At 36.9% G+C, this 26043-nt stretch overlaps 1 protein-coding gene and 1 pseudogene across 1 annotated transcript; both read left to right on the top strand.

Annotated features, from left to right (window-relative positions):
- The first annotated feature begins 1595 nt into the window (after nt 1-1595).
- On the top strand, nt 1596-19553 carry SNRNP48 (small nuclear ribonucleoprotein U11/U12 subunit 48). The gene is made up of 9 exons (XM_030314882.2): nt 1596-1778; nt 5105-5218; nt 5474-5534; nt 6563-6637; nt 11708-11896; nt 12341-12462; nt 15921-16009; nt 16869-17033; nt 19281-19553. Exons 1-9 carry the CDS (start codon nt 1623-1625, stop codon nt 19327-19329), a joined length of 1020 nt encoding a protein of 339 aa, XP_030170742.1. The 5' UTR covers nt 1596-1622; the 3' UTR covers nt 19330-19553.
- Nucleotides 19554-21176: 1623 nt separating this feature from the next.
- On the top strand, nt 21177-21297 carry LOC115515131 (annotated as a pseudogene).
- Nucleotides 21298-26043: the final 4746 nt, after the last annotated feature.

Genomic DNA, 26043 nt, shown 5'->3' with positions numbered 1-26043 from the left:
AAGACTCATAGGCTTCAAAGTATCATCCCACAGAGGAAAATGTCCTACAGCAGAGTGATACAGCTCTCTACCTTTACCAAGTGATCAAATTTAGCATTACTAATAGAAGGAGAATTTAAGATGGGTGTCCTCCATGAGATGTAATAAAGAGGCATACACATCTCCTTGCAAAAATTATTAAAAAAATCTAATCATAGGGGGAAAAACCTGATAAATCCAGAAAGAGGAACATTCTATGAGATAACTGGCTGAGGCTCCTGACAAAATTCAATGACTTAATTTAAAAAGGAGGGTGTGGGGTGTGCCTGTGTGGCTCAGTCAGTTAAGCATCTGACTTTGGCTCAGGTCACGACCTCGTGGTTTGTGATTTCAAGCCCCACCTCAGGCTCTGTGCTGACAGCTTAGAGCCTGGAGCCTGCTTCGGATTCTCCCCCTCTCCCCTCCTCTCACTCTCTCAAAAATAAATATATGTTAAAAAATTTTTAAAAAGGAGGGTGGGGAGACATTCCCGGTTAAAAGAGACAAGAACCGATTACAGTTCATGGGTTGAAAAAACTAATCAAATGGCTGTGAAAGGAATTTTGTAGACAATTGGGGAAATTTGAATATAAACTGAACATTAGATGGTTTTACGAAATTATTATTTATCTGAGGTTTAATCATGTATGGTGGTTATGCAGGACAATATCCTTATTCTTAGGAGATGCATACAGACCTATTTGGGGGTTGAAACAGCTGCACCTGACCCTTAAATAATTCTGCAAAATAAGTATGTGAGGTTGTGTGTGTGTGGAGAGAGCGAGAGAAAGCAAACGTAGGCAAATGTTAACCAGCTGGAGGACGGCTTTGCAAATTCTCCTTGTACTACTCTTTAAACTTTCCGTAGTTATAAACCATTAAAAAAAAAAGTTCAGTTTTTTATTGAACACGTTGAAAGAGGTTTAGTCAAAAAGACCCAAAGCTCATGCATGCCATCATCAGACTCCTCTGATTCTTTTATTTGCTCCCACTTTCTTCTTCTTAGAAAGTGCAGCGCCAGCCGCTGGGGCAGGTACACCAGCCCCTACGTTGAGATGAGGTTCCTGATGGTGACACTGGCCAGAAAGGTTCAACATTTAATGAGGGCATCGATCCTATCCTCCGTGACTGCCATCTCATCGTCGTGCAGGATGAGGGCTGAGTAGACGCAGACGAGTTCCGAGACAGAGGCCAAGGTTCGGGCAAGTGTCCAGTGGGAGCTGCCAGGGGCCTGTACTAGTCGCCGGATTAAGTGAAGGCCTCATCCCAATATGGCCTGGTTTCGTCGGAAGGACGGAGCATCTTAGAGGCAACTGAGCAAAGGGCGACATAAACTTTTTTTTTTTTTTTTTTACAATTGTGGGGTCAGGCTGGAATGCAGTTCAGAGAAGCCCCGTCGCAAACGCATCCGGGAGCAATTACCAAGTTGCAACACCGGGAAGAGACCGGGGAACACCTCTCTAAATGACAGCTCTGCTCCTTCCGGGGCCTTTTCCTATAGGCGGTTCCAGTCACGTGGCGGCATGGCCCCGCCCACACCTCCCAGAGGCCCGCGCGCGGGGCCGGCTGTTCTGCCGCTTCTTTCTGGCGGGCCGGGTGCGGCCATGGAGGGCGAGCCGCCTCCTGTGGAGGAGCGGCGGCGGCTGCAGCAGGAGCTTAGCGAGTTCGTGGAGAGCTGCTGCCGGACGCTGGAGGAGGTGACGGCGTCCCTGGGCTGGAGCCTGGATCGGCTGGACCCCGGGGAGGAGGGGGCGGCAGAGGTGAGGGCGGCTTGCGCGCAGGGTCCTTTTGGGGGCTCTCCGCCTGCGGTCTTTTCTGGCGGGGGAGGACTCCGCGTGGGAGCCCCCGCCCGTCTGCAGCGCCGTGGTGGGCGCCCGGGACCCGGCCTGGTGCGCCTGTAGCCGGCGGGCCTCGGGTGGGGCGCGCGGGAGCCGCCGGAACGACGCGCACCCGCCACCTGTGCGGCGCTCCTAGCGCGGAGCTTGGGTTTGAGGAGGTGAAAATGCGGTGGGTGGGGAGGGGTGGCAGGTCTCGGGTTTACCTAGAAAATAGGGGAGTCGGAGTGCTGCTAGCAGACGTGTTGGCCGTTTGCTTTGTCATCTGTCACATGGATGCCGCAGTTGCACCAGATTCGGCGTCGGGAGAGAGCTTGGGAGTTCAGCTGTCTCTGCCTTAAAGTTGTACGCTTCCGCATGGGACAGCACCGATTCTAGGATTATTAGAGGATGTCACTAAGAGATGGTGACTAGCAACTCTTTTGAACGTTAAAATTGCTTTTAAAAATGTAGGCACGTGTATGAGAGTGAACAGTCCTGATTTTTGGTTATTTTTCATGGGATGGGAGGAACGGAAGCGCTTCACTCGGATAATTCATGATCTCTAATACTCTTTCTGGGTTTACCGAGCTCTAATAATTTCTCCCAGGTTTAAATTACATGACTGACTCCCCAAAGGCAGTTAGAGTATATTTAGTTTACACACAAACAATTCACGTTTCTTAAAGTCCTGTTGGAAATTTTTAAAAGATTTTTTTTTTAAAGTTTATATAATTGAGAGAGACAGAGACAGCGCGAGTGGGGGAGGGGCAGAGAGGGAGAAAGAGAATCCCAAGCAAGCTCCCCTCTGCCAGTGCAGAGCCCTCAGTGGGGTTAGAACTTACCAAACTGTGAGATCATGACCTGAGCGGAAACCAGTTGGATGCTTAACTGTCTGAGCCACCCAGGTGCCCCTAAAAAGATCTTTGTTGTTTGTTTAGAGGGGTGTTTGAAGCTGTGAATTCCATTGAGTGGATCCTACCATGCCTTTCCTTACCACTGAAATTTCTAATAACACTTAAATAGCACTTTGCTTATGCTATTTATTATATAGGTTAGTTACCTCGTTTAATGCTTCTAATTACCCTATGAGGTAGGTACTATTAGCCACATGTTATAGATGAGAAAACAAAGCCAGAGAGGTGGTAATTTGTTGCCTAGGACACACTGCTAGTAAAGGGCGATTGGGATTTTGAACCCAGGCATTCTGACTCCCGAGAGTCTGTGTGTTTAATTGCCATGCTGCCCCTCTAAAACTTCTTTGTAAAATTCCAAAATTATGACAATTAGCTGTGAGTGTACATCTAAATTTTACCGAGCCAAGGTCTGCTATTCAAGACAGTGACTGGTTTAAAAATCCTGGTACGTGATAGTCATCATTCCTGGAATAGGTGCAGTCCAGATAGTTAATGAAGCCTCACTTTTCTGCAGGAGTGTTTTAATGCTGAAGTACAGGGAACAGTAGTCACAGGTCCTGTTGCAGAGCTTACTGTCTGGGTGTGGTGACGGGGAGTGCAGAGAAATCAGCCTACATTATAATGTGACTCAGTCTGTGACTAGCTGTAGTACAGGTTATTGGAGGCTGTCGTAGGACTGTGGAGGTTTCCTGGATAGGGTGAATTCTCAGCTGATAAAAGTATGCTGAATTAGCTGGGTGAAGCACAGGGAAAGCATCAACAGCAGGGGAAAAGGATGTGACCAGATCAGGAAACCTAAGGTGGTTAAGGATAGGTAAGCATTGGCTATAGAGAAAGAGGGGGATGATGGTGGGAAGGGTCCAGATCTTAAAGGTCCTTGTGTCAGCCATAGTAAAGAATCTGGATTTTTTTTTTTTATGAGCTATGGAAGTATTTTAAGCCATACTGTATCATCATATTTGCCATTCAATAAAATAATAATTGCTTACATTTATTGACACTTGCTATGTTCCAGGCTCTGTTTGAATTGTTTTATGTGTATAAACTCGTGTATAACTTATTTAATCTTCACAATAGATCTGTGACAGAAGTCCCGTTTTACCCATTTTTTAGATGAGGAAACTTAGGCAAAGAAAGGCTAAGTACCTGAACCAAGTTCATGTAATCAGTAAGTAGCAGACCTGGAATTCAAAGTAGCTGCATTGTGGAGAGTGGAAGGGACAACAGATCTGGAAGCAGAGCAGTTAGGCAAAGGCTGTTGTAATCCAGAAGAGAGATGATGATGTCCTGAAGTGGGGAAGTGGCAGAGAGGATGGATTATGTGGTAGGATTTCAGAGTTGTTTAGTGAAAAGGACTAGGTGATTGATTAGATGTGAGTGATGAGGGAGAAGAGACGGTTTTCTACTTGAGAAAGTGGGACCTTTCACTGAAACTGGGAAACCCAAGAGGAATAGGTTTGGGGGTCAGGAGACCATGAATATAATTAACTTATTTTTGTTATAGTGGATTGTTAGTGTTTTTAGTACAAGGTACTCAGGAGAGAATCCAGGTCTAAAGATTTAGATTTTGGGAGTCCTTACTATATAGTAGAAATTGAAGCCATGAGATCTTCTAGTAAGTGTATATCAAATGGCACAAAGTCACTGGTTTGACTTACATAAAACATCAGCATTTATAGGGGTACAGGTAGAACAAGGAAGGCATCTTTTTTTTTTTTTTTTTTTTTTAATATTTTAATGTTTATTTATTTTTGAGAGAGAGAGGGAGGGAGGGAGGGAGACATAGAATCTGAAGCAGGCTCCAGGCTCTGAGCTATCAGCACAGAGCCCAATGCGGGGCTCAAACCCAAGAACTATGAGATCCTGACCTGAGCCGAAGTCGGATGTTTAACCGACTGGAGCCACCCAGGTGCCCCAAGGAAGACGTCTCTAGAGGAGACCAAGTAGAAGGAACCAGAGAGGTAGGACATGAAGACTGTATGAGGATGACAGAAATGAACAGTTGGATTGTAACCTTCTAAGAGTTCACGTATTTTAAAGAGTCTGACATGTGCTTTGGCTATAGTAGTAAGATGATTGTTAGTAACCTCCTGACTGGTAGTTTGTAAACAAATCTTTCAAAGGGTTGGGCTTTGAAGGAGTGGAGAGGGGGCTATAAAGGAGAGAGAGATTGAAGGAGGGAGGTTTTTGTTTTTGTTTTTAATGGGCACATACATTACACAGGGGGTTGGGAAAGAGGCCTCCAGAAGAGATGAATGGATAGTACCACTTAATCGAGTAGTAAACTTTTAATGGTATAATCATTTATTTAAATATTATGTACCCCTTTTTTTTGCTTCTATTTCTTTTTTATAGGATGACGTTGTGATATGCCCCTATGATTCCAATCATCACATGCCTAAATCATCTTTAGCAAAGCACATGGTATCTTGTAGATTGAGGAAACTGGGCTATACCAAAGAAGAAGAGGTACCCTATATTTATTATGTATATATGTCATGTAATTCCTACATTAATAAATTTACAGTATTCGGAAGATATAGTGTGAGGTTTTCTGTCAAAATAATAGTCATTTGTGGGGTGGAATGGTACTTGCCTAATTTTGCAAACTTTATTAAGAAATATTTAAATGATATAATCTTTTGTTCATGTCAAATCTTAAAATAGTCAATTATCTGTTACTCAAGAATACTAACTTTTTTTTTTTTTTTTTTTACCATTTAGGATAAAATGTATAATTCTGATTTTTTCTATGAGAATGTGAAGATACCTTCAATTACTTTGAGTAAGTATTAATTTAATTATAATTTAATTTTTTTTTTAACGTTTATTTATTTTTGAGACAGAGAGAGACACAGCATGAACGGGGGAGGGGCAGAGAGAGAGGGAGACACAGAATCGGAAGCAGGCTCCAGGCTCTGAGCCATCAGCCCAGAGCCTGACGCGGGGCTCGAACTTGCGGACAGCGAGATCGTGACCTGAGCTGAAGTCGGACGCTTAACCGACTGAGCCACCCAGGCGCCCCAAATTTAATTATAATTTAAAAATATCTTACTATAGGCATTGATATTTCATTTTTGAATTATCAAAAGAATCGACTTTTTAGTATTCTTGTGATTAAGAAGGACATTTTGTACCTTGAGAGAATGTAGGATTAATTAATGTACAGTGAAAGTAGTTTGCTTAATCTGAAATTTAGAGATGAGGCTTTTATTAATAGGTCATGGAAAGCTTTGTACAGTAAGACAGATACTTTCTTTCTTGGTTATAACAAAAATCTGGCCACACAACACAGTTTGCAGACTGAGTATGGAAGTGTGTTCCAGGTGTTAACAGCATAGACAGAGGTTAAAATTTCAGGTTGTGGAATCAGAATGCCCTGATTCAACTCCTGGTTTTGTCACTAATAGATTTGTGACTTTCAGAAAGGTAATTTAACATTTTTGTTGCCTAAATTTCTTCATAAAATGGGGGATGATGATAATAGCACCTTTGTGAGGATTAAATGATATATATGTAAAATGCTAGAGTCAAGAAATGGTAGCTATTACTGGTTGCTAAAATTTGCAACAACTGCAGTATGCCTGATGGTAATGTTTTCTGAACCGATTGAAGTCTTGTTACTTACTGGGTTCTAGCTAGATCTGAAAGAATTCTGCGTTCAGATTACGTGGGGAGTGATGTGGGTGTTTTGTTCTTAAGATTCTGGAAGATTTGTCAATGTGCCCAAAGAGCTTGGATTAGAAACCAATTAGTTAATTTAGTTGTGGACACTGATGATTCATTCTGTGTTTATGGGTGCTTTTTTGACAGATAAGGACTCACAATTCCAGATAATTAAACAAGCTAGAACTGCAGTTGGAAAAGAGGGTGATTGTTATAATCAAAGTAAGTAGCATCATAATTTGAGCTAATTAATAATTCAAACTATTTTTTAAGTACATGTTACTAATTTTTAAGAAAAATCTTGTGCAAACAGTTACATGGGAAAAGTTAAGTTTTACATTTAACATTAGGCCAATGTGTTTGGTGTCAGCTTCATTTGTTAGATATTTTCTGCTCAAATATAGCAGAATCTCACTGGGCTGCTGTCTTAGCTAGGGTTTCATGCCTTGGAATCACCTAATAGGTGAGATTATCTTGTAGATCATTTTTATTCCAATTATTTGGTAACTAAATCCCACTGAGATTGTCTAACCCTGAGATTTCTTTCCTTTTTGAGAATTAGCCCATTGTTAAATGTGAGGATATTGAAACACAATGTAAAAGGAAAGGCTTAGGCTGAAAGAAAATTTGAGAATAAAGCCCAAACACAAGGTTTTCCATACAGGTTCAGAAAGTTTGTGGACCCCTTCATGCCCAGTCCCTTCTTCCAGGGACTTACTTTAGCAGAGACTAGGTTAGAATTTTTAAGTATGAGCTTTTAGGAAATGAAAAGAAAACGAAATCCATCCCAAACATAGAAGTAAATGAGTAGATAGAGTTAATAGATTTCTGAACCTAGATATAACATGTAGCCAAAGCATTACTGGCTCCTTCTTATAAGGGTTTCTGAGTTGTCTTTGAACCTTCTAAAGACAGATTTCTTTGGGCATCTTACCTTTTTTTTCCCTCTCCTCATTTTTCTTTCTAGCTCAATTATATTCATTAGCCCGTAGTTAGGATTTGTTTCTCCCTTGCTGAAGTTCAGTCTTTACCCTTTGTTCTAAGCCAATATCTGGACTTGATTTTTTCTTAAGCTGCACTGTGGCTTCAGGAGGAGGAACTCTCTTACCGGTGGTGTATATTACATTGGTTCCATGCAACAGCCAGAAGCACATTTCTTGTATTTCCTGTTTTAAAGCTCCCATTTTTATGTACTTTTTGCCAAATTCTAGAGTTTTTTTTCTTTGAGGGAGACATTTGACTCTTACTTGAAGAGATTACTGAGCTCTGATCAATCAAGCCTTTTTGTGGCCCTTATTATTGATTCTGTCTCTTACCCCCAGTTTAGTTAACAAACCAATAAAAATGTAGAGGATTTTGCTATTGTCTTTTTGGAGGGGTTAATAGTTAAAGGCCTTTTTGACTTTAACTAGTCAGATAGATTTGCTGAATTTATTTTAGAGTTGAAAGAGAACTGGAAAATCATCTAATCTGGCATCTGATTTACAGATAAGGAAACAAACTCTATCTGAGAGTAATGATAAGGTTCTGGTGTGTTTGTTCTGAAGGCTCTCAATATTTTATTTTTTTTTTAAATGGATTCTTTTTTAAAGCTGTTTTATGTATTTTGTTTCTCTTTCATAACTAACTTGGGATAATCTGGACAAATATTTTCCCCTCCATATCAGGTGAAGAAATTAGAGACACACAGAAATGGGTTAACACTCCTTCGTTAGATAATAGCAAGTCTTGGTAATAGCAAAGCTGGATTGAGGGCCAAGTTCTGAATTTTGGTGCACACTCTGAACTGAGTTATTCTGTTTTCTGTTAGAAAATTTCATTTAGTGAAATTTATGGACTAAGATTCTAGCTGTTGCTCATATATTCATTATTTATTATGTCTATTATAAGTAAGTACAAGGTAATCACAGACTTCAAATCTGTACCTACTCACTGCTATTAGTAGTGTTCATTGTTTGTTCTAGTTTGTAAGCCTATTTTAAGGAAGGAAACTAGTTGCTTGGCCTGGTACAAATGACAGTTTTCCTGAGGTTTTGTTTCCTTTTCTGTAGTATAAAACTATCTTACAATGTTGTTTAAAACAATGGAGATAATGAATGCTAAACTAGCACTAGCTCTAATATATGGTAATTTCTATTGTCTAAGCAATTTATTTCTAAGCACATTAATGTATAGAAAGCCATATTAAGATAATGAAATGGGTGAGAATTTTATATATGTGGGTAACTTAATGTTCTCAAGTTTTTTAATTTATATTAACTAAGTAATAAGGTGGATTAGACATTGAATTTAGTTCTTTACAGAAGCAAAGAATTACTTTGAATGGTTCTTTCAGTAGAAAAGTTAAGAGGAACTTTTATTTTGTTTTCATACTCTATTAAATTAAACTGTTAAGAATTTTTTCTTAAATGATCTGTAACCCTCTTTTTAAAACTTTTTTTCATCTTGTGTAGAGCTCTGCAGTTTCTCAATAGACATTATTTTTGTGACCCACTTATGTCTTACACATTTTTAAATCTTACAGCCTAGAACAAGAATCTTTTTTAATATGTTACTGATTTATTTACTTTGAAGGAAGAATGACTAACATAAGCAAATTTACATTTTCCCATTTAATTAATATTTTGTGTGTCTTGTACTAAGTTGTAAGTTTTTGATAAGTTATATTTATGTTTCCATTTTGTCAGTCATACCAGGTCTCCACTCAGTGTACAGAATTCTCAATTCATGAACTTGTGAAAGCTTGATGCAACCATGAGATGTACTTACCTATTATCAACCATGAGATGTTAATTTTATAACCAAGATGCTAATTTTAATCATAAACAATCATTTTACATTTAGTGGCGTATCTTTTTCTTTCAGTATTATTTGCTGTATTTCAATTTCATGACTATATTTGAATCATGGCCATGATTTGAAGATCAGTGTATTATACTAAACCCTTGAGAAACCCTAGTAGATTGGTTCTAGACCTAATCTCTTACCACTTGTGTGACTTGGGCAAGTCATTTTACCTCTATGGGCCTTAATTTCTTTATCTCTGATGTTGGAAATTGACTCTGTATTCTCCCTAAAATTCTGAATTTGTATCTTTGAGCCAGTACCTTCTATTAATGTTTAATATTATATATGTCATACGTTTAAGATGCTCTGTGATGGCAAAAGTGACTAAAAAGAAAGAATTAGAGTTACTAAAAAGGTAGATTAGAGTTTCAGTTTGGGTGAAGAAAAACTTCTGGAGACGGACAGAAGTTATGGTTGCAAAACAATGTAATATACTTAATGCCTCTAAGCTGTACACTTAAAAATGGTTAGATGGTAAATTTTATGTTATATATATATATTGCTACAGCTTTTAAAAGGCTACTACAAAAAAAAGTAGAGGATCATGGAATTTAATATGATTACAGCACGTCTAGGTGTATTTCTAAATCCTGTAGAAGCTTGTGTTTGAAAAGTTACATTTTATGGAAATGTAAGCTTATTTGTGTTTATCCTTTTTTTTTTTTTGTCAGAAATATCTATGTTCTGAATTATTTGAATGCAGTTTGTTGTTTAACTTTTCCTGTACTTTTTCTTTTTCAGTAATTGGGGTGAGTATAAAGAGGAATTAGGAACCTGAATGTACTCCTTATTTAAAGATATGCAGTATCCTTTTTGCAAATGATATCCTTTTAAAAGTATCACTCAAATTTCTAAACTTGATCTTAACCACTGTCACAGTATTAGAATCTTTGGAATTTTCGTTGAATTTCAAGGAATTTAAGTATCCATCATCACCATACAGAAATTTAAGATGAATGAAGACAACTCAGAATAATTTAAGGAGGAAATTATATTTCTTTGTCTAAAAATAATAGGCAAAGGTTTATGTGGATCTTGTTTGTAATATATCAGTGTTTTCTAATCTTTGTATTTTTCTCCCAGATTTTTATAAAAGCCTATATTCAAAGGAATTAGGCTTATCAAAGCTAATTCATTTTTATGGTACAAAATTAAATGTTTTCACATCTGCCTTCATAAAAAAGCTTTTCATAGTGTCTGCCACAATTATAGTAAAATTGATTGACTTGAAAGGAAACCCTTCTCTACTAATTCAAAACCCTTCGACTAATACAAATGACCCTGTATTGTTATCCACATCTATTCATGGACTCATATTCAGTGTAGCCCTCCTCCTAATGTAGACAAATGTAAAGTCATCTCTTTTTTTGTGTTGTAGTGCTTAGTTGGTAGTTTGCTCTTACTTGAATTATTCTTTTGCCTCTTTACCTGGGAAGTTAAGGCTAGACTTTATCAAATAAAAGTATCTGGGAAGAGCTACTGATCTTACTTGTTCTGTGAACCAAAGTTATTACTTTAGGGTAGTAGCTCCTATTTATTGTTTGCATCAGTAAATAATGAAGGCTAGAAAGAATTGTGTTAAAACAATTGCTTTATTTACAGTTACCATAAATTTTTATTTCTTTGAGAAAATTTGAATCTCAAAACAAAAATTTTCTTCAATGTTTAATACATCATATCAAGGTATTGTATTTACTTTCTTTCATTAATGAGCAGATTTTAGAAAGTTCTGTGACTGTTGGGGGGGGCAGTGCTCTTAACTCTTTTAAATTAATTTGGTTGTGTCAATATGCTTCCTCTTCCGAAAATTAAAACAAATTTAGTCTCAGTTTTACCTGTCTTTCTCTGGTCTGAGGAAGTTTGGGATTTCTGCTACCTAGTTAATTGTGTTTTCGTCCCTGGCTCTAAGTCATTGCAAAAGTGGGGTATATTTTGAATACGGAGCATCTAACTTGATGTCTCATATAAAAAAGACATTTTTTACACATTTTTCATATTTCTATAATATATTTTCAGAGGGACTACAACGTGTATTACCTATTAAAAGCATTTTTTCCCAAGCTCTTACGGGAAAAAGCATATAAACAGCAAGAAAGTTACTATTTTTATCATATGGGTAGCCTTTTAAAAATTGTTACCCAGAAGGTTTCCTTATGAGCAAATTATCTCATGGTTATTATTGCTTGCCTTCATGGGATGTGTCTTAACATTGTTGGAGAGAATAGCAAACATCCACAGTACATGCTTTCTGTGGGTATGGCTTTGAGGATAAAGTCACTGTTTATTATTTATGACACAGACGGATATTTTTTATATTTTAGGGATTACTGTGAAAACAATTGTGTTAATGTTGCATTATTACAGCGCATGTTTAAAGATAAAGAGTAAATTTTAAGTCCACAATGCTTCATGTATTGTTTATTCTTGTGGTTTTATTTTTACTAGGGATTTATTCTTCATTACCTGTTGAAGTTCCTCTGAATCACAAACGGTTTGTTTGTGATCTAACACAAGCTGATCGTCTTGCCCTCTATGATTTTGTAATGGAGGAGACGAAGAAAAAGCGCTCGGATTCTCAAATTATTGAAAATGACAGTGATCTCTTTGTAGACTTGGCTGCCAAAGTCAATCAAGGTTTGAGATGAATATAATAGTTTTATATTTCTTAATTGTCATTTCGCTCTTTGAGTGTTACAAAGATTTAGTTGTTAGGCCACTTTGAGTTGAAAGAGGATGATTTTGCATTATCTGATATTCACATATATGTTAAGATATTTACTCAGGGCATGAAATTTTGCTCTCTGTCCTTTGTATTAAGCATATTTTCCTTCTATAAGAATGTCACTTATAGCTGTGCTGGTCTTTTAATCTTTGTACCTTAACAATCTTAGGTTCAACTAATGGAGAAAAGGAATGATATAAAACTTAGTCTATTTGTATAATATGGAGTTTTTAGGATGTTTTTGTATGCATGGAAACATGTTGAAATATTGGATGATTGCGGTCTTTCTTCCTGCTAATTAGTAAGAATCTAAAAGCTTCCAAGGATGTAATAATTTTGTTTTATTCTTTTATTAGATAATAGTCGAAAAAGTCCAAAGTCTTACCTTGAAATCCTAGCAGAAGTGAGAGATTATAAAAGAAGACGCCAGTCCTATAGAGCTAAGAATGTTCACATAACCAAGAAATCATATACTGAGGTAAGCTTTACATAATCTCTTAAAGCTTTGTTGAGAACAGAATGTCCCTTTGATAGTTTTCTAAGTCTGTTCTATGGATTTCCACAGTTCATAGAGGTTTTTTGAAAGAAAATAACTTTAAGGTGGCCACCTTGAAATACAAATACCTGATTTGTATTTGCTCCATTACTTTCAGATCCACTGTACCAGGCAAATAAGGCCTTTTCAAGGTACAAAAATCTTATGTAAAGAGGTTGTACAATCTTAAAAAATACCTACTTTGGAGAAAGCGTTATATCATGATAAGTGCATAGATTTTGGCCTTAGACCTGGGTTTGAGTGTTGATTGCACTCTTTGTCATTCGCTATTTGACTTGCACAAATTCTTTGAGCTTTTTAAGTTGCAACTTTTTTCATTTTATACATTTTATGTAGATTTTGTGGGGGTGTTATAAGAATTGATTGAGATAATGCATGTAGACACAGAAGTTGGTCAACAAACAGCCGTTGTCTTTTCCTTACAGAAATTTTAGCATGCTTTTATGTACTCTTCTAAATGTTTGGGCTTAAGAAATGTCTGGTATAAATTATTTATGTATTAATCTCTTGATGTATATCCAAAGTTATTTTCAGATGTCCTTTAGTGGATAGTCAGAGTTGATGAATTTTTTGGTACATGAATTACCTTGCCCAGACTCTACAAATAATCTCCTTATTGAATCTCTAAATTCTTCCCACATTATTTCTTAACTTCTCTCTATGATTTCTAAGACCTTCCATAATCTGACCTTATTTTACCAAGCATTTTATTTTGCTTTAGTCAAGCATGTCTCTTAAACTGTATCTGATTACACACATTTATTCTTATCTACCTGTCCAAATAACATGTTTTCTCACCTGAAATGCTCTTTATTGTTATTTTAAATCTTGATACAAATTTTAAGGCCCGTTGTTTCCATGAGGTGCTAGTTGACTCAGTCATTTGTTGATTTATTGTTTTAAAGCTCTCTGTACCACATAGCTTAGCATTTAATCTTATGCTGTTCTTTGTATAATTAAAGTATATGTTTCAGTCTTATCTCTTCCAGTAGAGGTCTGGGACCTCGTCATATTACCTAAGTATTCGTACAGTCCCTCAAATACTTGGTGGTTCGTCAGTTGTTTCTTCTCTGGTCTCAGTACCTTGTAACCAAGTGTAAGTGTTGCTGCTAGTGTTCTTCACAATTTTATGGTTAACCTTTTTTTTTTTGTTTTGTTTAAAGTTTATTTATATAAGTAATCTCTGTACCCAACATGGCCCTCAAACTTACGACCCAGAGACCAAGAGCCAGCCACACACTTTTGGGACTAAGCTAGATAGGCGCCCCTGTGGTTAACTTTTTATTATGGAAATATTCAAGCATGTGCTAAAGTGGGTGGAATAGTCTAATGAACTCTTTTGTCCCTGTCACTCAGCTTCAACAATTATCAACATTATGGCCTTGTCATTTTCTTTATATCCTCACTTGCTACCTCCTTCCTCCACATTGGTAATTTTGGAAGCAGATCCTAAATACCTTTCATCTGTAAAAACTTAAGTGTTTACAAATCTCTCAGTGATTTATCAAATTCCTGGTCATGAATTTTCCAACATTTTATCTATTTCTAGCTTCATTCATGTCCTCTATAATTTTTGTTTGGACTAAACCTGAACTTTGTCAAATTTCAGAAAAAAGTTACCTACTGTAGTTACTGTGCATAACACACTGCTGTTGGGTAGGTAAAGATAAATGGCACACAGACACCACCCTTAAGGAGCTTAGAATAGTTTATACAAGTGGAACAGAGCTTTCAAAATACAGCTTTCATTCAGTACTAAAATAAAGTGAGATCAAAGTATATGGGAGAAAAGAGCGATTATTTTTCAAAGATAAGATTGGTATGGGCTTCATAGAGAAGATAGCATTTGAGGGAAAGGGAGAAGCAGGAAGGATAAAGAATGTCTGTTCATCAGCTCTTTCCTATGGCGAATCTATGCAAGGTTAGGTCTGTGGAAACTGTCCAATAATACTTGGGCTTCACGGAGTTCATGTAGAGCTAGTCAGAGAGTCATGGGGGGCTACTCGGGAAGTGCTGGAGCTAGAATTGGAATTCAGGTGTCTATGACTCATGTCACTCTCTGGATTGTACTTGGACACATCTAAGATTTTCTCAGGAGAATATGGTGGAGGAGGGGAAGTGGTAGATGAGGATATTCCAGGTGGAAGGGTTAGTGTTCCTAAAAATAAATAGAGGTATAGTTTTTGAGATACCCATTAGTAGTCCAAGATGGCTAGCATTTAGGGTTTCTGAACCTCCAGTAGGAGATAAGGCTGGTTTCTGCTATGTGATGTAGTAAAATCATGAAAGGCTTCAAAGGCTTTATTAAGGAATTTGGACACTGTTGCATTTTACTTTGGGAGCCATTGAAAGTTTCCTTGAAGTAGGGAGAAACTCAGTCAGAACTGAACTTTTTAGTGTTTGTCTTTGAGATTGCCCCTTGTCCCCTGTACCTTCTTAAAACATTTTCTAATTAGGCATGAGGGAAATGTAACCTTCTATTTTAGTTTCATCTGTGCTTCTCAGTTCACTAGCCCTGTGCTTGATGGCATGGATAAATAGGAAAGAAAGAAACTTCCAAATGGTTCTTACAGGTAAGGGGTTTATATTAATCTTACAGGAAAGTATCTGTGAAGTGACTATAATGTTTCATATTTTGTCTCTCATCTTAATTACAAGATTTTTAAAAAGCTTTATTTGTAAATAATCTCAAACATACAAATAAGTTGCAAAACTAAAAATAGTACAAAGAACTCCTAAATATCCTTTACCCTGATCACCTGTTAACATTTTGTCCCATTTGCTTGTCATTTGCACTCTCTCTTAATTTGTATATTTTTCTCTCTCTTGATCTCTGTCTATGCATTATTTTTTTTCTAAACTATTTAAGTTTCATAACCCATGATTTTTTTGTCACTAAATACTTAGTATGTATTTCTTAAAAATAGGGATATTTTTCTTAATCATAAGATAGCAATCAACTAGCAAGTTTAGCAACGATTATAGTACTTTCCTTTTTCTTTTTTAACATTTATTTTTGAGAGAGAGAGTGGGGGAAGGGCAAAGAGACAGGGAGACACAGAATCTGAAGCAGGCTCTAGGCTCTGAGCTATCAGCACAGAACCCGATATGGGGCTTGAACTCACGAACAGTGAGATCATGACCTGAGCCAAAGCCAGCCGCTTAACCGACTGAGCCACCCAGGTGCCCCTATAGTATTTTCATTGACCATTCATGTTGTAATTTGGCCACAGAATTTTTAATATTCTCTAAACTCATATCCCACAGTTCATTCTGTCATAACTCTTAGTAAATATTTGGATGATTGTTAGCAGTGATTTTTCTAGCTTAATTTTTTGAAAAACTTTCTTATCTGAGACTGGGTGCTTATCTCTCCTAAGGTGATTCGGGATGTCATAAATGTGCACATGGAAGAACTCAGTAGTCATTGGCAGGAAGAGCAGGAAAGACCAGAGAATGATGCTGAAAAGTATGTCATGGTGTTTACTGGTGAAAATATTCTCTTTTTAATCTGTTACTTTATAATTATTTGACTAAATTTCAGCATTTCCAAGACCATTAATAACACACTGTAGTTAATTAATATGCTTAAATTGTTCCATGTTGTCCTTCCTCAAGATTATTATACCAGGGTTTCTCTGTGACATTGCCCTTTGACAGTTTTGGAGAAACAAATATATTGATGAAATATTAAAACAGTAAAATATTTAAGAGCTATATTTCTTTAACTGTCTTCTCATATGGAATATAAGGTTATACCTATTTTTTTTTTAATGTTTGTTTATTATTTGAGAGAAAGAGAAAGTGAGAACGAGCAGGGGAGGGGCAGAGATCAAAGGAGGCACAGAATCTGAAGCAGGCTCCAGGCTCTGAGCTGTCATCATAGAGCCCGATGTGGGGCTCAAACTCACAAACCGTGAGGTCATGACCTGAGCCAAAGTTGGATGCTTAACCCACTGAGCCATCCAGGTGCCCCAGCTTATTATACCTATTTATATCGATTCTATCATTGTTCTGATATAGAATATTCAACTTTAAGCTGGTGTGTCTGTGTGTGTTTGGTGGAGACCAGTGTTTAACTGTTCTGGGGCACCTAGGTGGCTCAGTTGGTTAAGCGTCCAGCTTTGGCTCAGATCATGATCCCAAGGGTCGTGAGGTTGAGCCCCGTGTCAGGCTCTGTGTTGACAGCTCAGAGCCTGGAGCCTGCTTCAGATTCTATCTCCCTCTCTTTTGTACCCCCCATACTCATGCTCTGTCTCTGTCTCTCTCAAAAATAAACATTAAAAAAAATTAAAGAATAAAACTGAACTATTCTTTCTGTTTTTCAGGAATGAAGAAAGGCGATCGGCTTCAGTAGATTCACGGCAGTCTGGTGGAAGCTATTTGGATGCTGAGTGTTCACGACATAGAAGGGATCGGAGTAGGAGTCCACATAAAAGAAAAAGAAATAAAGATAAGGATAAAAACTGGGACTCAAGAAGAAGGAAAGAGAGGTGAGTCTAACACTGCATCATCTGATGTTGAACTGTTTACTTTTGAAAAGTAAATAGATCTGTCTGTTGTAGAGTATGTTGAGAAAATGGATTATAAGAGTAAATTACAGTACAGAGAGTAAGTAATTGATGAGAATTCATATCATTTGTCTTACGTTAGTTCAAATAACCACAGCTCTGGTGGCATAGTTCTCTATATGCCTGATTGGATGTGGGTTTCCCTCTTTTACTCCTAGTCAGTTTCCTAGTCATGACATATGGAAGTAATGTCTAGGTAGGAGGTTAACTGTCAACAAGGTGTTTGCCTAGATCTCTTTTTTCTGCTCCATCCTCCCTCCTTTTTCTTATTATTTGTTTCTCCTGCTTATTCTTGAGTTAAAGGGTATATAGGGTCAGAGAGAAGATCCAAATTTTAATGTCAAGTCAATTTTGCCCTTGTTAATAACTCTCATAGAATTTGATGGCTAGAAAAATATGAACTAATACTAAAATAATAAATGTAATTCATTTGTGGTCTATTCCTGTAGTCCAGCTGCCTCTGGGCATCTGCCTGGATCTCACTTTCATCAGGTCTCTAATTGAACATACTTTTTCTCATTCTGCCCCTTTTTTCCCAGCATTCCATATTCTGATTAATGGGATGACCATCATCTATTCACCTAAGCAGAAGTCAAGGATTTATTTTAGTGGCTTCTATTTTATTCCTACCATTTAGTTCCTAATTGCTGTCAGTTTTACCTGAAGATAACTTTACATGCACCTCCTTGTCTCTGTCCTTACTGCTGTCCATCTGGAAAATGATAGTTTTTCCTAATTGTTCTATCTGCTTGTAAGCTTGTCTCATATGGAGACATCCCTACTCTACTGCCAGAGTGAACTTTCACTCTTAAAACTTTTCAGTGTCAAAATTCACATTGTTTAGAATGGCTCTTAAACCCTCCAGGATAAGGGCTCCGCCTACCCATCCTTGTATTTTGCCAAAACCCCATGAAATGCCAAAATTATGCTGTAGCCAGCCTGAATTACTTAGAGTTCCTCATCTGTACTGTGCCACATTTGTGCCTTTCTCTGTCAGGTTCTGCTGCCTAATTTTTATTTTTAAAGCCTGCTTGGTGAGCCCTTCCTTGTCCTTTAAGACCCAGCTTAGTCATTTCCATGAAACCTATTCTCACTGAGGCAGAGCTGATCTCTCCCATCGTGTCAGCACTCTGCTTAGCATGTTCTTTTTATTGAACTTATGTTATTACTCTCCCTACTAGACTGAGCTCCTTGAAGGCGGGTCGATGTCTTACTTAGTAACATATGCCCAGTGTTTGTCTAATAATGGCCTCTCAAATGATATCTTTTCTCTCTTCAGGGCCAATAGTAATCAGGAATTAGTAATGCTTATTGGTTCAATAATTTTGCTCATCTCACTGTCATTCATTTCATAGGTTTCAAGCTAGCTGTGATTTTATCCTTTTTTATAAATAAGAAGTATTTGCTTAGTAATCCCTTTTGATTCACATAATGAATGGTATTTTATAATAATTATACACAAATTAACTCTTAGTTATCAGAGTTATTCTTTTACTTCCTTATGGTTTGTTCATGCTTCTTCCATTTGAGTAATTCTTGGCATCTCTGGTCAGTTTTTATTGACTTAAATACATTAGCCTCAAATATAAACATGAAATAATTTTCCTTTAGAGAGGATATATTTAGAGTTTAAATATAAACTGAGTATCAGTAGGAAATACATCCTTCTCAGTAGTGTAGGACTAATCTTTGATATCCACACTTGAGGTGGAATGAATTGTAGGGAGCTGAGATAGGAGCCAGCATAAAGATATGAGACCATTTCTGACTTCAGTATTTTATTTGAAATGAATTCTCCCCTTCTCATGAGTGTATATTCAAAATCACCTTTAAAGTGGAACTCCAAAATGCAACTTAAAAAAATCTCATTTTGCTTGTCCCCACGTCAATTTTGTCCCTTGGTTTTAACGTTTAATTTTCTACATTTACTCTTAAACAACTGTTTAGGGGCATCTTGCTGGCTCAGTTGGTAAAGCATGTGAGTCTAGATCTCAGGACCATGAGTTCAAGTTATGTTGAGTGTACAGCTTAATAAAAACAATTACTGTTTAGTTCTGAATGCATGTTATAACTTGTTCTGAAGTATATTACTAGTGAGTTATCGTTTTAACACTGATATTAAAATGTCCATCATTTGTAATATTTTTTTTTCCACTCCTGTCATTTCAGGGATGGGGAAAGACACCATAGTCATAAAAGAAGAAAGCAAAAAATATAAATGAGGTATTTGTGCATGTATTAATTATGCTTATGCCATGATAACCAATATGCCAATATTTTAATTACAATTGCTTTGAGTAAAAGAATGTGTTTCTGTGACTTGTTTAGTGCTCAGATTATTGATTTTCAGTAAGTACTTATGTTTCTAACCATGAGTACACTATCATGCCCTATAATTTTGTTTTACTTATATTTTAATAGATGATTGCTTCCTATTACTGATTTTGTTTCATTCTTTGTTATAGTTTATCAGAAAATTCTTTAATTAAAGTCAGTACTTAAGCTATATAAATAATACACAAATACATTTGCATTAAAAAAAAACTAAACCTTTCAGTTAGGTTAATGTCCCCTTGGAACACCACCTATAATCCCTGTGGCCACCTCAGGAACTACTATTTACCACTATACTGGTAAATTGTAATAGGGAAAGATGATTTACATATCTGTCAGAAGGGAAATAGCCTGGTTAAATAAAATATGGAATAGTCTTGTGATTACTATATTGGACCTAAAAGAAATAAACTTTATCTAGATTAATATGGATAGATCTCAGAAATATAATGCTGAGTGAAAATAACAAGCTGAAGAAAGATAGATACAAGTTATATTTATGTACAATATAATACTATACATTTTCTGTGACCATATATGTATGTAAATACATTTTTAAGGATTTAGAAGAACCCATACCAAATTCATAATAGCGATTATTTGGGGGAAGAGTTATAGATGGGAGAGGTTAGGAGTGAAAACCAGGATTGAGAAGGTGGTCGAAGAAGATTTTAGCTTTATCCATAATACATTAATTTTTAAAAATCAGATGCTTATGTTTCACTTGTTAATTAAAATTAGATTTTAATTAAAATTAAAAATACACTGTATTTTCTTTCATGTAAATCATTTTTATTGAGGTTTACTGCTTCTATAAAATAAAATACATCCGTTTTAAGTGTAAGTTTCATTGACTTTTGACAAACTTTTACCCCTGCCAACAAAATCACCTTAATCAAGATAGAGAACATTTCCATCATCTCCAAAAGTTACCATATGCCCCTTTTACCAGGCAGTTTCTCTGCCCCCCCTCTAGGCAACCACAGACTGGTTCTTGTTGCTGTTGATTAGATGTATATTTTTTAGAATTCACATAAACAGAATCCTACAATACGTACCTTCTTCTCCACGTGTTTTTAGATCAATCCATGTTGTATGAATCAGTCGTCCCTTTCTTTTTCTTAGTATATTCTGTTGTTATGATGGATCACCCAGGTGAGACTTAAGCATTAAATGTTAATCATCTCATGTCTAATAGCAACATCGTGATTCTTGGATACCCAGGATAAAGACTCCAAGGTGGGTTCCAAATAGAAATGAAACTTTAATTATTTCAGTAAGTGACTGATAATGACACAAAGGTTGACTGGATTTAGATCAGATTGGCTGTTAGGCATCAGGTATGAGAAACAACTTTCAGATTTATAAGATGGAAATCAACTGTTCACTTGCCAATTTGAAGTCTTACTACTGCTGTTGTACTTAATTTCTAAATATATAAAATTCAGATATAAAAATCTTAAGGATTTTGGCATTATAATGTTGAACCATGTAAAATTGCTGCTTTTGTGGGTCAAAACCATTTGAATTACCAGCAATTTTATATATTGTAACTTAATTTATCATTTTGTTTTTCAATATGATTTCATTGATTTTGCTGAGTGGAAGAAACCGAAGAGTAAGATTGAAAGGCATACTTGGGTTTCTGGTAGAAGAGAGAAATAAGTGGAAAGGAGAAGTGGGGTGGTGGGATTGGGGAAAAGTAGGATAGTATGGAAAAATGTAACCAGAGTGCCCGTTTTAGCACATATGCTAAAATTGAAATAATACAGAGGCTAATACAGAGAAGATTAGTATGGTTTCTGGGCAAGAATGACACGTAAAATGTAACCAGGGTTCTTTACAGATTTTTAAGTATAATATCAACTACTGCAAACTATCCATTAAAATATAGATGTAGATGATAAGAGGCTTTGTTTGATCCTTGCATGTTTTAATTTTCCATGCTTGCCTCTTTGTGTTTCAGACTCCTTCACTGGATTATGGCTCCTTGAGAGCAGGTTTTACATTTTTATCAATATAACCCCCCACAGTGGTTGTCAATTTATTATCTTAAATTTTGACAAAAGCATTTGCAAGCCCCTGTCATTTAATATCTAATTTTTGATTCATAAAGTACTGATACTAATAATTACTATAATTGTTACCCATTTTACCTGTTTATTTAATCCTATTTCTGATAGTACCTTCTTGCCTACATTTATGATCTACTGGCTATAACAGTATTCTCTCCTGAAGTCTTTTAAAAGCACTAAGGATAGCTAACATTTATTGAGCACTCACTATGTAGCAGACTCTGTTTTGCACATACACAAACACACACACACACACATGGTGTACGTAACATAAAATTGACCATGTTAGCCAATTTTTTATGTTTATTTATTTTGAGAGAGAGAGAGTGTGTGTGTGTGTATATGAGTGGAAAGAGAGAGAGAGAGTGTGTGTGTGTGTGTGTGTGTGTGTGTGTGTGTGTGTGTATGTGAGTGGAGGAGAGGCAGAGGGAGAATCCCAAGCAGTCTCTGACAGCCTGTGCGAATGGACCCCACGAACTGTGAGACCATGACTTGAGGCAAAATCAAAGTCTGACGCTTAACCAACTAAGCCACCCAGTCTCCTCTACCATTTTAGCCATTTTCAAGTGTATAGTTCAGTGGCATTAACATTCATGTTGTTGTACAACTGTCACTGCCATATGTTTCCAGAATGTTTTCATCATCCCAAACTGAAAATCTCTACTCATTAAACAGCAACTCTCCGTTTACCCCTTCTCCCAGCCCTTGGTAACCACCACACCACTTTCTGTCTCTAGGAATTTGACTATTCTAGGGAAGTCATGTAAGTGGAATAATAGAATATTTGTTTTTTTGGTGTCTGGCCTATTTTACTTAGTGTTTTCAGGGTTCATCCATGTTGTAGCATGTATCAGCATTTCATTTCTTTCAAGGCTAACTAATATTCCATTGCGTGTATATTCCATATTTGTTCGTCATTCATCTGTTGGTGGATGTTTGGGTTATTTCCAACTTTTGGCTACTGTGAATAATGCTGCTGTGAACATGGCTGTACAAAGATCTGTTTGACTCCCTGCTTTCACTTCTTGTAAATGTGTACCTAGAATTGCTGGGTCATAAGGTAACTGTGTTTAATTTTTTGAGAAACCACTACACTGTTTTCCACAGGGTCTGTGCATTTTACATTCTGACCAGCAATGCCCCAGAGATCCAGTTTCTCCACATCTTTGGCAACACTTGGTATTTTCTGGTGGTTTTTTGTTTTTTGGTAATAGCCATTCCAATGGGTGTGAAGTGGTATTTCATTGTGGTTTTGATGAGCTCTTTATATTAAACATATTTAGTTCTCAGAAAACACTCTGACACACCACTAAATACTGATATTATCACCATTTTAGAAATGAGGAAACTGAAGCTGAAGGAACTCAGTAACTTTCTCTCATTCTCAAAGACAGTGGTGGAGCTGGAGTTCTAGTCTAGGCAGTCTTGCCCCAAGGTCCGTGTTCTTTCAGTATTTCTCTCTCATAATTACTCATGCACTGCTTCCATCTCCGACTAGGTTTTAAAATTTTTTGAAAGTAAAATACATAATGCTTATCTTTGAATCCCCAAAGTGCTTCGTATGATTCTTTGAATAATGTAGGTAATAAATGTTTGTGGATGAGAAAATTTAGGCATAGAGATGCTTAATTATTTTCCCAACATCATACAAACAACACAACAAAGACTGGAACTAGAGCCCCTGCTCTTAACCACTATACAAACTTTTATTTATTTATTTATTTTTTTGATTTTTATTTGTTAAGTAATCTCTACACTCAACATGGGGCCCGAACTCACAACCCCAAGATCAAGAGTTGCATGTTCCATCAACCAAGCCAGCCAGGCACCCCTATACAAACTTTTATTAACTGTGGATACTTTTTAATGGATTCCCATCATGTTAATGTCTGCCATTTCATAGCAGTCTCTGTATATCCACCAAGTTCTCTGAACTCCTTTATAAAATCCAAAAAAAATGAACATTTTGCCGCCTGCCATTTTGTTAAATTCAAGCTGATCCATAAATGAACTTGCTTTGTATCTTGATACCCTTTAATTGTGCACCAAAGTTCATTGCATCAATCAGCTTTACATTTCACATGAACTCATAAAAATCAAAATCTCACAGCACCTCCCCAAATTAAGACTGCTTGATAGTTAAATGATAGATTCTTAGAGAAATCTTAGCCAACATAAGGAAATTGGAAACAACTGAGGAAAAACTCAGACCTGCTTAATCCCCTGTCTGCTGCTTCCCATTTCCTGCTTATCTTGAGGAGGAGGATGTGGGTATGGTTTTTCAATCTATCATAGGATAATAGTGCTAATGCTGAAACTCGAGAGAAGGGATCTGTGAGCAGAAAGAAATTAAGGAAGCTTCTCAAATATTCAGTCTTGGTTGCTTTAATGTACTTGTTGTCAAGGTGGCTGCTGTGCAGAGCCCAGGACACTGATTACATTCAATAGGAAACTTAACTCATCACTCAGAATTTAATTAGATCAATGATCTCCAGGTATTGGCCACTTTTGAGTAAGGCTGATTGGATAATCTCAGGCCTTTTAGTGAAAATTAGTTGTCAAATGGTAAATTTTACATAAGATGTTTTAAATTGGCTTTGAAAAATATTTTCTAATCACCTATATATTCTATCACACAAATATTAATACTATAAAAGTGTGTGTAGGGTTTTTACCCATGTCTTTGAGGATGCTTTCTTTTAATGTTTAGTGAGTTCATAAAGGTCCAAGAGGTCTGATGTAAAGCTTTGTTGCGTTGAGTATAAAACAACAAAATCTACTTGTAGTTGTTTGAGTATATTTATAAGGCTAATTTTATGTAGCTTGCTTTTGAGTTGTTATAATTGAGCCAGCAGGTGTGTTAATTACTAAACTAAACCTCACTTATTTGTTACATTAATGATTGTACTTCCTACTCTGGTCACAAAATTTGGGAATTTGGTGTAATGGAAAGTCCTCACAGCTTTTGGATATTTAGATTGGGACCAGGATTTCTATTTCTGTCTTTCAGGAAAGAAAAAAGTAAGATTTGTCGGATGTAAGGGGCTGCATGCTAGATTCATCTTTACTGAGTAAGTTGAGTCAGTTTCCATTCAAAAAACCGGTATGGCCACCTAATAGAAAGGATGCTGCCATAAAATAGAATGTAAACTTCTAAGCTTATTTTTAGTTCTTTGGTTTAGTGATAAAAGGCAGGAGGCACTTCCACTTTAAAAAGTTGCTGCACATAACATCTGGACACTATTAAATTAAGGAAGGCTGCAGGCTCCAGAGAGTCCTGCCTTCTGAGGATCATACCTTGTGGCACCAATTAAAGGATTTGGGGTTGGGTTGCTTGAGTACTGTGTTTATGAGGCTCGTTTCCCATAATCATGGCGCTTTGGTAACCCAAGTTGTTCTTCCAGCTCGAAGTCATGATTCCTCTTTTAGAATGAGAAAGCTAATTAAGGGGAGATTTAGGGAATACAGAGAGATGGGCTTTATTTGCTGTTGCTGACACTAATATAAATGAAACACTTTTAAATAATAAATTCTTCACATAATGGAAGGAATACCCTATCAAAGGGACCACTGTGATGAGTCAGATGGATACAGTATAGGTCTGCCTCTTTCTTCACTGTGACCCTGGGTGAATTAATCTTTCCATGCCTCCTATTCCTCATGTGTAGATTGAGAGTAACAGTATGCTCTCAAGGGTAGCTCAGAGGTTTCAAGATAATGTGATTTGCTTCACCTGGTGTCTGATAGATGTTAAGTACTAAGTACCTGCCATTATTATTTGTAGCATACTTGTGAATATTTTCTTTCTGCTCTGCCTCATATGTCTTGCTTGGCTTAGAGACCAACCTCTCTTAGGCCTTCAGAATTCTGTCTGACTATAATATTGGCACATAAGCCAATACATCATTGAAGACTCTGTAAAGAAGTGTATATAGGGAGGTGCTTCACATTACCTACCTCCAGGGTATATATACAGCTGGTACGCACCTGAATGGCTGACCAGTGTAAAAATACTGAAATGCTTCTAAACTGCCTAGTAAATAACTGCTGTCTCCCATTTCGACCTCTTGCCATAGAGTTTCCTGACTCTCTCCTAGGCACCGCCATGATCCAACAAATAAGGGCTGATGTCTAGCACAGCTGTCGGCTTCAGCGTACCCTGCTCCAGAGCTAAAGCTGGTTGGTGGCTGTTCTGATTAATTGGTGACTATGCAGTCAGCCTCTTCCCCAAATAGAGATACCATTGTTAGCATGGAATGTATTATTCCATTTCTCACTTTTCCCTATATAGTATGCTCTGTATGTAGGTTGTGGCATTGTGGGAATACCAATCGTGGACATGGTTACACATACTTAAATCAGCCACAGCTGTCTGTAGACAACAGTAGCACAAGTGTGGAAGGGGGAATTGGAAGTATATTGTTGTAAGGGTTTCACACTGTACATGTATAATAGTATTTGAATACAGACTGTGGTAAGTAAATATATATAATAAACCCCAGAGAAGCTGCTAAATAAATAAA

This window comes from Lynx canadensis, chromosome B2 (assembly GCF_007474595.2).
Source record: "Lynx canadensis isolate LIC74 chromosome B2, mLynCan4.pri.v2, whole genome shotgun sequence".
Taxonomy (NCBI): domain Eukaryota; kingdom Metazoa; phylum Chordata; class Mammalia; order Carnivora; family Felidae; genus Lynx; species Lynx canadensis.
This window is presented reverse-complemented; position numbering and strand designations above follow the sequence as displayed.